The 12,976-nt window shown below is 34.6% G+C and overlaps 2 protein-coding genes across 5 annotated transcripts; both read left to right on the forward strand.

The window, feature by feature from the left end:
• The first annotated feature begins 2,922 nt into the window (after positions 1–2,922).
• Positions 2,923–9,578, forward strand: LOC106445713 (coatomer subunit beta'-2). 2 transcript variants are annotated; one of them, XM_013887321.3, is made up of 25 exons: positions 2,923–3,085; positions 3,403–3,423; positions 3,519–3,580; positions 3,791–3,845; positions 4,052–4,088; positions 4,197–4,522; positions 4,625–4,756; positions 4,849–4,997; positions 5,148–5,216; positions 5,508–5,658; positions 5,749–5,814; positions 5,971–6,159; positions 6,285–6,425; positions 6,557–6,631; positions 6,727–6,903; positions 6,987–7,078; positions 7,164–7,280; positions 7,545–7,659; positions 7,750–7,821; positions 8,011–8,207; positions 8,290–8,383; positions 8,475–8,581; positions 8,672–8,801; positions 8,888–9,102; positions 9,194–9,578. In XM_013887321.3, the coding sequence occupies exons 1-24, from the start codon at positions 3,083–3,085 to the stop codon at positions 9,056–9,058; spliced, it is 2,748 nt and encodes a 915-aa protein (XP_013742775.1). In that variant the 5' UTR covers positions 2,923–3,082; the 3' UTR covers positions 9,059–9,102; positions 9,194–9,578. The 2 variants fall into 2 exon arrangements, with proteins under 2 accessions (XP_013742775.1, XP_013742776.1); XM_013887322.3 differs by having other exon boundaries at positions 8,891–9,102.
• Positions 9,579–9,840: 262 nt separating this feature from the next.
• LOC125609491 (nuclear pore complex protein NUP50A-like) lies at positions 9,841–11,874 on the forward strand. Of its 3 annotated transcripts, none has more exons than XM_048780964.1 (2): positions 9,841–9,913; positions 10,348–11,874. In XM_048780964.1, exon 2 carries the CDS (start codon positions 10,385–10,387, stop codon positions 11,669–11,671), a length of 1,287 nt encoding a protein of 428 aa, XP_048636921.1. In that variant the 5' UTR covers positions 9,841–9,913; positions 10,348–10,384; the 3' UTR covers positions 11,672–11,874. The 3 variants fall into 3 exon arrangements, with proteins under 3 accessions (XP_048636921.1, XP_048636922.1, XP_048636923.1); XM_048780965.1 differs by lacking the exon at positions 9,841–9,913 and adding an exon at positions 9,930–10,099; XM_048780966.1 differs by lacking the exon at positions 9,841–9,913 and adding an exon at positions 10,177–10,197.
• The last annotated feature ends 1,102 nt before the right edge of the window (positions 11,875–12,976 follow it).

Below are 12,976 nucleotides of genomic sequence, written 5' to 3' on the forward strand. Positions count from 1 at the left end.
GGCGGGTATATTTTTTGTTTAAAAAAATTTAGTTTTTATAATTTTTTTTGTAATCAAATTTGTGTTAATATTAATTTAATTTGATAGAATATATACATAAATTTGGTAAAAATAATTCAATTTTGAATTTATACACAAATATAAAATTTATTTTATTTTAGCAAATCTATGTATCTATTCTATCAATTAAATTAATATCAAACACAAAATAATAACAAAAAATACAAATATAAAACTAAATTTCACAAAAAAAATTAAAACAAAAAATACCCGTCAAAATATAGCTTCTATTAAAAATCCACTTAAACCCGTTAAACTTCATTTTAACATTATGTGTTTTGTTAATTGATGATAAATTTAGTGTATGTGTAAAACTTTCAGAATTAGAACAAATTAACGTCTCGTCCAATAAATTCTAACTTCTTGAGCTGATATGTAAGTTATGTTGTTGTAGTGTGATAATGATTTTTTTGAAATATATCAAAGTTAATTATAATCTAAACTTATAATGTAATTGTTGGTGAAAATAGTATTTATTTTATTTAGTAATATTAAGGGTGAGAATAAAAGTGAAAAATATTTTATATATATAGTACTATTTTATTCTCCATATAAACAAAACTCTTGAAGCTTGAGGTTGTCTTCTCCAATAATTCAGTCGCTTCTGATTTTTTTTCCGTTTGATTTACCCATTACACCACCAGCGAGAACCATAAACCCATAATACGACATGAATCCATCCGTCTATCTTCACCTTTCTCTGACCATACCAAGAGCTAACTTCACGCAAAGATCAATGTGTTTCGTATTGTAAACATTGATCACAAAACAATACAAATGAGAGATCACGTTTATATTTAGTCGGACATATACTGTCATTTATTTTCATAACCGTGGATTTTAGTTAGTATAACTGAGAACTATGGATCCGAAAATATAGGAATTAAGGAGAGGTTACGATATTAGCATATGTGGTTAGTGTTTAAATATAATTAAATACAGTTACATAAAGAAAATAATAAGTGACTGTTTAAATAAATAGTTGGACTCAACTATTATCAATTGGTCATGTTCCTAATTTAATAGTATTGATTATCAGATTCTTAATGGTGATGATTAATCGTTTGTTTCTCACTTGGAGTGATTGGCTTCTCAAGCTTCTTTTGAGCTCAAACACGGTATCGATCTCCGTTTAAGTCATACCCATTTAAACTTTCATCCAATTAAGATATATCTGTTGTGTCTATATGCATAATACATATGTTATCTTTATTCTTATCGGATATGATTGAATCGTTTATGTCGTTATGACAACTTTACTTCAAACTTCCACATATAGGGAACCACAGTAGATTTATGCTAAATGAAATGGAGTATTATATATTATGTGGATATAATGTTGGGTTTTAGTGTTGCTCTTTTGCTGCTGTTGTTGTTTATGATATTAGCTAAATTGGTACTTTATGTTTCAATATAAATGATGTTTTAAAGAGTTGTTTTTGTTTCACAGTATAATTTGTAGTCACATATTTAGGTTATTTTAGCATTATCAATGTATAACCAATTGTATTTTGGAAGAATTCAATTCATTATTTCGGAAGATAGATCATTCATCGCTAGAAAAGTTATTTCATAGCGGCATAAAAAATGCCTATAAAGACCTATGTTTTAATCAAAATAAATTAATCTTAGATTATATTGTTAGTGCTGATTTTGAGAAAAAGTAAAGACTTTTAACATGTGTGCACTAATGCAAAACCATAATATGATCGATTCACTCTCTATCATTAGTCGGATGATATTCCAAATTCAGATCAGACAGCATGGTGTCAGTTCACTCTGTAACACTGAGTGTGTTCCTCCAAAAACGGACTTATTTTCGGATAAAATCACCTCTATAAATGGGTTATCCTCGATTAAGTTTATTAATAAATACAATCGGGGCTGTTGACAAGAAAAAAAAATACAAAAGGCCTATGAAGAGCCCAACTGGTAGTGGTTATTTCGTAATATCTTACTCATCTGCTCACTCATTCATAATTGTCGAGGGAAAATCGCATAAAAAACCTTGAAAGTGTCACTTACTAGCACTTTAAACCTTGAACTTTTTTCACTATCACTTTTAACCTTCAAAGTGACATTTTTATCATAAAAAACCTCCAAAGAAGAAAAATGACCTGCTGAACAGGTTAAAAACAATTTTTTTTTTTCAAAAAATAATTATTTAATTAATAAATAAACAAAAAAATTAATAAAAATCGAAAAATTAAACAAAAAACTCATAAATTAAAAAAAGTGAGAAAAATAAATAACGATTTAGAAAATTAAATAAAAAATAACTAAACATTCAAAAATAAATAAGAACAAATTAAAATAGAGAAAAAATAATAATAAATTTCAAAAATTCAAAATTCAAAAAGTCTTTTTTTTCATTTCAAATATAATGTCGGAAATTATCATTGGAGATATGCCAAAAACCGTCATTGGAGATATGTCGGAAATAACGGTTTTTGGCATATCTCCAATGATACGGTTTTTGACATATCTCCAATGATAATTTCTGACATTATATTTGAAAATGAATGTTGAATTTTCATTTTTTTTTTGAAATTTATGATTTTTTTTATTTTTCTCCATTTTAAATTGATCTTATTTATTTTTTGAATTTTTTTATTTAATTTTTTAAATATTTATTTATTTTTTGAATTTTTTGAATTCATGAGTTTTTTGTTTAATTTTTCGATTTTTATTAATTGTATTGTTTATTTTATTAATTAAATAGTTATTTTTTGAAAAAAAAAACTGTTTTTAAGTTGTTCAGCCGGTCATTTTTTTTTTTGGAGGTTTTTTATGATAAAATAAAAGTGTTAGTGAAAAAAGTTCAAGGTTTAAAGTGCTAGTAAGTGACACTTTCAAGGTTTTTTATGCGATTTTCCCTAATTGTCGAGCAAAAAAAACTGAGAGATTCCTTTTTATGAACTAGACTAGATAGACGTTGTTCGTCCATCGATCTCCGATTTGCAGATTTAAGCGATTATTCGAGATCCGAAGGGCACAGCTTCCTTCCGCTTAATCTGTAAACATGGTGAGTAGTGTAAATCTTTCCTCTCTTCAGATCTCGAGTGAATCTGTCTATCTCGATTTCCTGTATATTTTCCTCTGTTATTGTGAGTGAGAGATCGTGTAATCTCAGATCGCTTGTTTCGCTTCGATTTGTTTAAAATCTGATATTTTAAATCGAGTTTAGTCTGTCTTCTTTGAAGTAAGGATGATGGCCGAAAAGGATCTGGAATTGTTTCAATTGGGTTTTAGGATTTTGGTAAAGTTTGTGTGTTTTGAATTCACGAATGTGTGTTAGTACTGACTGTTTACTGGTTTCTCTGTCTTTTTTTGTTGGAACAGCCTCTCAGACTCGAGATCAAGGTACTATTGTTTTTTTTACTATTTGGATTTCTTTTAGATCATTCGCCTGTGTTTGATATAATTCGATTTGATTCTTCTTTTTTTTTCTGGATCAGAAAAAGTTTGCTCAAAGATCTGAGAGAGTCAAATGTGTGGATCTGCATCCTACAGAACCATGGTACTTTTCAAGCTTTAGATTCTGCTTTTCTGCATCTTTGTTTCTTTTATGTTTGTTCATATTCTTTTTCCTTGTAGTGATTGAAAGACAATTTTCAACCACTTGGTATCCTTGGTTTTTGTGGAGAGTTACACCATTTTCGTTGCTTTTATAGGGTTTTTTACCTTTGTTTCATGAATGGAAGGAACCTGATATCACATTATCTTGCAGGATTCTAGCAAGTTTATACTCTGGAACCTTGTGTATTTGGAACTACCAGACACAGGTCGGTGAATAATTTTATTTCCTTTTTCTATGCACTTTGTTTTTCAATGAACTAATTTGTGATAAGCTAGAATGACCAAAAGTGCAACTGAAAGATTATTTTCCCTCTGTATTCTGTGAGGTTTCAGTGTCTTCTCATATACTTGTAGTCTGCTTTTATGATTCATGGAACTTATTCTAATCTGAATCTTGCTTGATAATCTGTAGGTGATGGCAAAGTCTTTCGAGGTGACCGATTTACCAGGTACAAATTTTTCTTTCTTCTCCTTCTTTAGTTTTTCTTTTTGTATGTACTTATGTAGTCTTGTCGTGTTTGTTGCTTATGCTGATTTTTTTTATTATGACTTTTCAGTTCGGTCAGCCAAGTTTATAGCACGAAAGCAATGGGTTGTGGCAGGAGCTGATGATATGTACATCCGTGTATACAATTACAATACTATGGATAAGGTTAAAGTGTTTGAAGCTCACTCAGACTACATTAGATGCGTGGCTGTTCATCCAACCCTTCCATATGTGCTATCATCTTCTGATGATATGCTCATAAAGCTTTGGGACTGGGAAAAAGGTTGGGCTTGCACTCAGATATTCGAGGGGCACTCGCACTATGTGATGCAAGTCACATTTAATCCAAAAGACACCAACACTTTTGCCAGTGCATCACTTGATCGCACCATAAAGGTGCTGAAATCGTCTATGCTTGTTATTTGATTATGGCTTAGTCCACATAAGGTTCTAAGAAGTGGTAGCTCATTCTATATTTACATGCTTGCTCATCTTCAGATCTGGAATCTTGGTTCTCCAGACCCAAATTTTACATTGGATGCCCATCAGAAAGGAGTTAACTGTGTAGACTATTTCACTGGTGGTGACAAGCCCTATTTGATTACCGGCTCTGATGATCACACTGCTAAGGTCTGCTTCTTGTTCACTACTCTGATAGATGATACATTTCTACTGGACATTATGTGCGTTCAGGTTATTTACAAGTTTAGTTTCGTAATCAGGTCTGGGACTATCAAACAAAAAGTTGTGTCCAGACCCTGGACGGGCACACACACAATGTTTCTGCCGTATGTTTCCATCCAGAGCTTCCAATTATAATCACAGGTTCGGAAGATGGTACCGTTCGCATTTGGCATGCAACTACGTACAGGTATTATAATCTTAACATCTTTTTTTGTTGGAATTTAACAATTTAATTCTTCTTGTATGACAGGCTTCTTTACCTTGCCGTCATTACCATTTCTTATATTGTCCTTCCGTTTGTAGTCCAAATTTCCTAATGTCTGCTTTTTTCTTGCAGGCTAGAGAACACATTAAATTATGGCCTCGAGAGAGTTTGGGCCATTGGTTACATTAAAAGTTCACGCCGGTGAGTTTTTGGATTTTGCTCTCTCCTATGATGCATTCCTTTCATTTAAGACGAGAAATTGACCTTACTAATAACTAGAGTAGATGTTCTCTCTCAGTTGATACTAAAACATCATTCATTGAATCTGTGCTGCTGGCGTTCAATTTATTGACACATTTGTGGTTGTTTTTGCTCTTCCTAACTTCGACTATATGTAAAGATTAAAGTTCTTAGATACTGAAAGTTTACTTGTTTTAGTACTCCAATGAGTTGTCCTGCAAAACCATAAACCTTATTGTTTTAACTTCACAGGGTTGTGATTGGATATGATGAAGGGACAATCATGGTTAAACTTGGACGAGAAATTCCTGTCGCTAGCATGGACAATACCGGAAAAATCATATGGGCTAAGCATAATGAAATTCAAACTGCGAACATCAAAAGTATTGGTGCTGGTTACGAGGTATAGGCCGTACTTATAACTACTGTGCCATAGGATGACCTATATGTTCATTTGTTTGCCTGATGTTGTTATCCCTTTTCTCTATCTTAGGTTACTGATGGAGAGAGGTTGCCCTTGGCTGTTAAAGAGCTGGGGACTTGTGATCTTTATCCACAAGTGAGTGTTACTAGCAGAAGTTCAATGGGGGTGATGTTTTGGGATAATATATAGTTCATTTGGGATTTAAAAAAATTCGTTAAGAAGTTTGATTTTCAGAATATGTACTTGTTCTCGCCTTATCTCAGTCTCATATGTGGGTATTCTGACTCTCAGAGCTTGAAGCACAATCCAAATGGGAGGTTTGTCGTAGTCTGTGGAGACGGGGAGTATATAATCTACACGGCTTTGGCTTGGAGAAATAGGTCATTTGGTTCTGGACTTGAATTCGTTTGGTCGTCTGAGGGGGAGTGTGCGGTTAGAGAAAGCTCATCAAAGATTAAGACGTTTAGCAAAAATTTCCAGGTTCATATTCGCCTTCTGTCTGTTCCAAGACGTTTTGTTAGAAGATGTTTCTATGGTTATTATCGTTACTTCTCGTGGAGATGGCTATTTTTGGATCTGGCTCATTTACAAAATAATGTTTTCAGGAGAAAAAGAGTATCCGCCCTACTTTCTCAGCTGAGAAGATCTTTGGGGGAACCTTGTTAGCTATATGTTCAAGTGACTTCATCTGCTTTTATGACTGGGCTGAATGTAGGCTGATTCAACGTATTGACGTCACTGTAAAGGTATCCTGGTTAACTTTTCTCAGTTTTATATGAGAAGCTTAATTCAACACATATTCGATATCACCTTCAGATGGAGGTTGCCCTCGTTTGTTTTTTTCCTTATTCTTATTTTTGCTATGTAACGTTTGCAGAATCTTTATTGGGCTGACAGTGGTGATTTATTAGCCATTGCTAGTGACACTTCATTCTACATCTTGAAATACAACGTGAGGATCCTGTCCGACAACACTCTTAATCTGTGAATTTCTCTATACAATTCTTAGACTGTCCAAGCTCTTACTATTGTTTTCCTGTTTCACAGCGCGACTTAGTTTCTGCACATTTTGATAGTGGAAGATCAACGGAGGAAGAAGGTGTTGAGGATGCATTTGAGGTTCTCCATGAGAATGATGAACGTGTTAGGACAGGTCTATGGGTTGGTGACTGTTTCATTTACAACAACTCTTCTTCAAAGCTTAACTATTGTGTCGGAGGCGAGGTATTCTGCATATATCTTGGTTACTTTATTTGACTGTTGTTATGAACAGATTTTGATGATATTTGCTAAAATCTTAATATCAGGTAACTACAATGTATCATTTAGACCGCCCAATGTATTTGTTGGGCTATCTCGCAAGTCAAAGTCGGGTGTTCCTGGTTGACAAAGAATTCAAGTAAGTGCCTAGATTTGGTGTGTTTATTTCAGATTGATTTTGGAAGTTTCTGATGTCTATCCTCCTGTTCTTTTTTGTGATGCAGTGTAATAGGATACACCTTACTGCTAAGCCTGATTGAGTACAAGACTCTTGTGATGCGAGGTGATCTAGACAAAGCTAGTGAAATCTTACCTACAATTCCCAAAGATCAGCATAACAGGTAATTGTTGTCAATTAGTATCTAAACTTCTATGTAGTGTTCTTTCCTCAGCCACTTGATCTCGGGCTGCGTGATGTCTTTGGTAGTTTAATCATTCATATATACTCTGTTTGTTTGTTTTTGAAGGGATATTATGATTACTTACTCTTAGAGAATTGTGGTGTCTAGATCTGCTCATTCTAATGTTTAACATAGCTTCACACCTAACAATGGTTGTTTCCTTAATGTTTCTCTGTATTTATTTCGGCGAATTTTCTATGTCAGTGTTGCTCATTTCTTGGAGTCACGAGGAATGATTGAAGATGCTCTGGACATTGCAACCGACCCTGACTACAGATTTGAGTTGGCCATACAACTGGGTAGACTTGAAGTTGCGCAGGTGTGATATAATGTGATGCTGAATAAAATGTGTGTTTTAATTCTTTTATATTGGCGATATACTAATGTATTTTCGATTCTATGGTTGTAGGAAATAGCTGTAGAAGTACAGAGCGAGTCTAAGTGGAAGCAATTAGGAGAGTTAGCCATGTCCTCTGGGAAGGTATATCTTTCTCTCTTCACATTTCTTCCTAGCGTTTTGTAATGATAATAGAAAGACAAAAACTTTCGAGTGAATGATATATCAGTTGATTACAGAGAGCAGTATTATCTTAAAATAGTAAAATATCTGTTTCATATCTGATGTGCAGATTTGCATTTAACTCCTTTCGTTTCTATGTCATGACCACAGCTGAAATTGGCAGAGGAATGCATGAAGTATGCGATGGATTTGAGTGGTTTGTTACTGCTTTATTCTTCTCTGGGAGATGCTGAAGGCGTGTCAAAACTTGCAACACTTGCTAAAGAGCAAGGGAAGAACAATGTCGCCTTTCTTTGCCTATTCATGCTGGGTAAATTGGAAGATTGTTTGGAGTTATTAGTGGATAGGTAATTCATTAGTAGTGTTTGGAGAATCAAATTCGTGCACCTTTTTGATTATCTGTGTGTGTGACAATGATTCTTTATACAGTAACCGGATACCAGAAGCTGCTCTGATGGCAAGATCATATCTTCCGAGCAAAGTATCTGAGATAGTAGCTCTGTGGAGGAAAGATCTGAGCAAGGTTATCTTTTTGAAAAAGCTTTATTGCTAGTGTATTGTGGATTTGTGGTCAAGGAGTATGGCTTAAAGTTGAGTTTTCACTTGTAAAACAGATTAATTCAAAAGCAGCAGAATCTTTGGCTGATCCTGAGGAGTACTCAAATCTGTTTGATGATTGGCAAGTAGCTCTTTCCGTCGAAGCAAAAGCTGCAGAGACAAGGTAATCACGCAGTGTATCACTTGTACCTAGTGCATCCTCCGCATGATTACACAGAGAGATACTTAGACCTCGAGTATTCTTGGTCTACAGGGGAGTTTATTCAGCTGCAGAAAACTATCCTAGCTATGCTGATAGATCTTCCGTGACCCTGGTGGAAGCCTTTAGAAACATGCAAGTTGAGGAAGAGGAATCATTTGAAAATGGAGACATGGATCATGAGGTGACCCTTTTTGTCCTGTCCAAATATAAGTGACTTATATACTTCCAGCGCTGAGTTATCCTGAGCTTTGTTGTTGTTTTACGTAGCAGGAGGTAGTAGCAGAAGAAAATGGAGATGAAGAAGAAAAGAATGATGCGGAAAAGCATGAAGAAGGAGTAGTTGTTGATGGTGACTCAACCGATGGAGCAGTGCTTGTTAATGGAAGTGAGGCTGATGAAGAGTGGGATACGAATAATGAAGGAAACCCATCAGCTTAATAGCAAGTCGTTGCAAGGCCAATATCTGAAAATTTTGTCTTGAGGTGGATTAATTTGATTCCCTGAAGATAATAGCATCCTTCATTGCAAAACCTGACTTGGGATCTTTCTGGTTTCTTTGTGTTTGTTTTGCAGTGAGCATAAGTAGAATGGCCAAAGTTGAAGCAACAATGGTGGTGAGGTGACAAAGTTTCTATTCTGAACCACATGGCTCAAATATTCGAGCAGCATGGAACCAGATTCATTGAAGAGTGTTTGATACCCATTGTAATAAGAAGTTTTTGAGGATTTAGATGAAAGGAGAGAGAGAGAGAGTTGCTCAAAGGAAAATGCTAGTAGTGTTTCTTGTTCGTCTCTTTTGCACTGAGAGGGAGATTCGTAGTATTACTATTTATTACACATGGTTTTGGTTTATCTTACAAATTACTTTAATTTTATTATCCTGCCTGTAATATGATTTGTTTTATTTTTGTCGTTGTTGCAAATATGATTTACTATCTATTATTAAAGTTTGCCAATCTTTCTGATTGTTTATTCTTGCGGTTTTGTTGTAGTTGTTTCATGTTCTAGCAAAAGTTTTGAACCTCGGATTGAGTTCAGTAGAAGCTGAAGCAATGAGAGAAACCAAAAATTCATTTTTCAATAAGATAACTATAATCTTTAAAAATCGATTTACATGTATTTTCTTGAAAAAAATGGAAAAGTATGTACCTAGAGTGCAAATTCCAATAATAATAATAATAAATTCACACATACATACGTTGGTAAAATAAAAATATCGAGGAAGAAGTCCTTCTTTCTAGTGTTAAGCTCTTTCTCTCTTCGTATCTGACCTCTTCGCTCCTCCGGCATTAGGTAAGTCCTTGTCATTTTTACCCTTCGCGAGTCACTTTCGTCGAATCTGAGGCGGTTTCTTGGAAATGATATTTTTCTCTCAGGGTTTTAGATTCTAGGGTTTTCACATCCTCGCTAATTTCTTGATTGGGCGTTGGGATTAAGCGGTATTGCTTGAGATTTTCGGAACCAGTAGGAGCTTTGAATGTAATCATCCCCTTTGATTTTCGAATCGAAAATTGGTTCATCATCTAGGGTTTTGATTGGACGAACAGTTTATAGATTGAACAGTATTATTATTGGCGGTACATGTCTTCATTTTCTCTAATAATTACATGGAAGAAGCTTAGATGTGTTCTAGCACTTGTGGATAATATATATTCACAAGACTGTATTTGGTTCTCTGTTTTTATTTTATATATATATATATATTTTTTTTCTTGTGTATTTTGTAGGTAGTTTACAAGTATTCTCTCCAACAACACTTCTCAAATGGGAGGAGACTCAGAAAACGCTCACCAACCTTCTAAAAAGAGAGGTGCTTTGAAGCAGCTGTCACGTGAGAATCCAGATGCTGATGATGATGATATTGGTTCAGCTGAACTTGAGAGTGGCACTTTCAAGAAGGCCAGTGATGAGGTGTTGGCCACCAGACGAATTGTCAAAATCAAGCGCAAAGAGCCATCACCAGCTGCAGCTTCCAACCCATTCGCTGGAATTCAATTGCTCCCTACTGCACCTGCTTCGGGAACAAATGCTCCTCTGGCTGAGTCTAAAGTGGCTCCTGCTGAAGCTGTAGTTGAGGACAACCAAAAGGCAGTTGATGCTGAAGACGGCGATGAAGTTGACAGTAAGAAGGTTGATGTCAAAGAGGAAGAGTCTGAAAAGACTAAAGATAAGGATGTTGATGATAATCAGTGTGGAAAGACATCTGAGGACCAAGTCACTGATGCTGGTGTAGACCAGACTGTCTCGGGTGTTAGCGTAGCTGTAGAAGGAGCAGATCAAACTGAGGATCATGTTGAGAAGGAATCAGGAGGTGATCAGACTGTGATAAAAGAAAAAAAAGGCGAAGCAAGCGTTGAAGCAGTTAAGAACGGTGATGATAATAATAATAACGGCTCTTTGAGTTCGTTCCAGCAGCACTCAAGTAGCAAAAACGCATTCACCGGACTTGCCGGCACACAGTCCTCTGGTTCTTCCTTCTCATTTGGTGTCGTTTCTCAGGATGGTAGTTCTGGACCTCTCTACGGCTTTGGCCTCGCAAACAACAACAACACTTCTTCCCTCTTCGGTGCGTCTGGACCTTCCATTATCAAGAAGAGCGAAGGCACTGGGTTTCCTCCAAAGCAAGAGGTTTCCACAGAAACAGGAGAAGAGAACGAGAAAGTTGCCTTCTCAGCTGACTCGATCATGTTTGAATATCTTGATGGAGGGTGGAGAGAGCGTGGCAAAGGAGAAGTCAAGGTCAACGTTTCAAGCAATGGCGGTAGAGCAAGGCTGGTTATGAGAGCTAAAGGAAACTACAGGTTGATCCTAAACGCGAGTCTCTACCCGGAGATGAAACTTGCCAGCATGGACAAGAAAGGAATCACGTTCGCTTGTGTGAATAGTGAAGGCAGAGAAGGTCTCTCTACGTTTGCACTCAAGTTCAAAGATCCAACAATCGTTGAAGAGTTTCGTGTAGCTGTTGACAAACATAAAGAAAGTAAACCAGTAGAAACGGCTCCTCCGCTGAAGACACCTGAGAACTCTCCAACAGCTACAGATGCTGCCTGAAGAGAAAGGTAAAAGAAAAACACTGAAGAAACTCTCCTCTTTACCTTTTGTGTCTTTACTTTCAAGTAGTTGAATTTTGAGGCAGAGAAAACTAGAGATTCGAACAAGTTTGTTTGTTGTTGTTTTCATTTTAAACAGTTGTTGAGACTTTCTGGTTGGCATAAGACTTTAAAAAAATCTGCATCAAACCCTCTTTATATGAACCATTTGTTTCATATAATCCGCTTCCAGTTTCACAATTTGATCTGGTTTGTAAGGCTCCTTGTTTAAAAGATAGATTTACAGTTAGATCAGGACTAGACCGAAACAGAGTATGATCGGACCAGTCAACGAACTCTTATGGGGCTTCCAAATGTAGCTGTTGTATTCAGTTGGATTCTCGAGAGTTAGTGTTAATGTTTCTCATGAAGACAATAGCATGTTTCAAAATTTGTAGTTGGTATACAAAGGTTAGTTGTTCAAATGCCTCAATTACATTGTTTCACTTTCATTAACCTTTGATAATGTTGTTTTTTTCTTCAGATTGAACAACATATATATTAGGACAAATCTCTCAAGTAATTTTTTTAAAGTTTTTGTCATAAAAATAACTTTCAATAAAAAAACCATAATAGTTTTTTTTTTATTTTGAAAATTTTAATTTTAATTTTTAATTTTTAAAAATTTGAAACCATGTACTCAAAATCATATCTTTTAACTATAAACTCTAAAAGTTTAGAATAGTTAATCTTAGGGTATAAATGTATTTTTACTCTTTAATAAAACTTCTTTCGATTATTTTTCTCATTACTATATTTGTGACATAAAATTAAAAGCGCTATCTTAGAAATTTTTTCTATATTATTTTTATTCAGTTTATAAATTTGAATCCGACTTTTTTATATTTAACATTTATGTTGATACTTGTAAAACAATTCTATCGAAGTATGAAGTTGGTTGGGAAAAGAGCATTTTTCGATCCCTACTATTTGTATCGTATTTTTTTATACCCAAACAAAAGATAAGTGTTAAATACGACCTAAACTAAAAAATAATTTGAATTGTAGATCTAAACTCTAAATCGTATGCATAAACCTACCTTAACTAACATCGCCTTAGTCAACCACTGTGCTACGACATTTTTATTGTCTCTTTATTAGATTGAAAACATCTATATTTCGATTTATATATTCTAAGGGAAAATGATTTTTGTTTACAATTTTTATTAAGTACAAATTATAATTGCATCAATAGTTATCTAATTAGTTTTGTTTTATTTTTGCTTACAAATTTTATTTAGAGCTATTTTAAAATGACATTTCTCAA

Source organism: Brassica napus, chromosome A5 (assembly GCF_020379485.1).
Source record: "Brassica napus cultivar Da-Ae chromosome A5, Da-Ae, whole genome shotgun sequence".
In the NCBI taxonomy this organism is placed as follows: Eukaryota; Viridiplantae; Streptophyta; class Magnoliopsida; order Brassicales; family Brassicaceae; genus Brassica; species Brassica napus.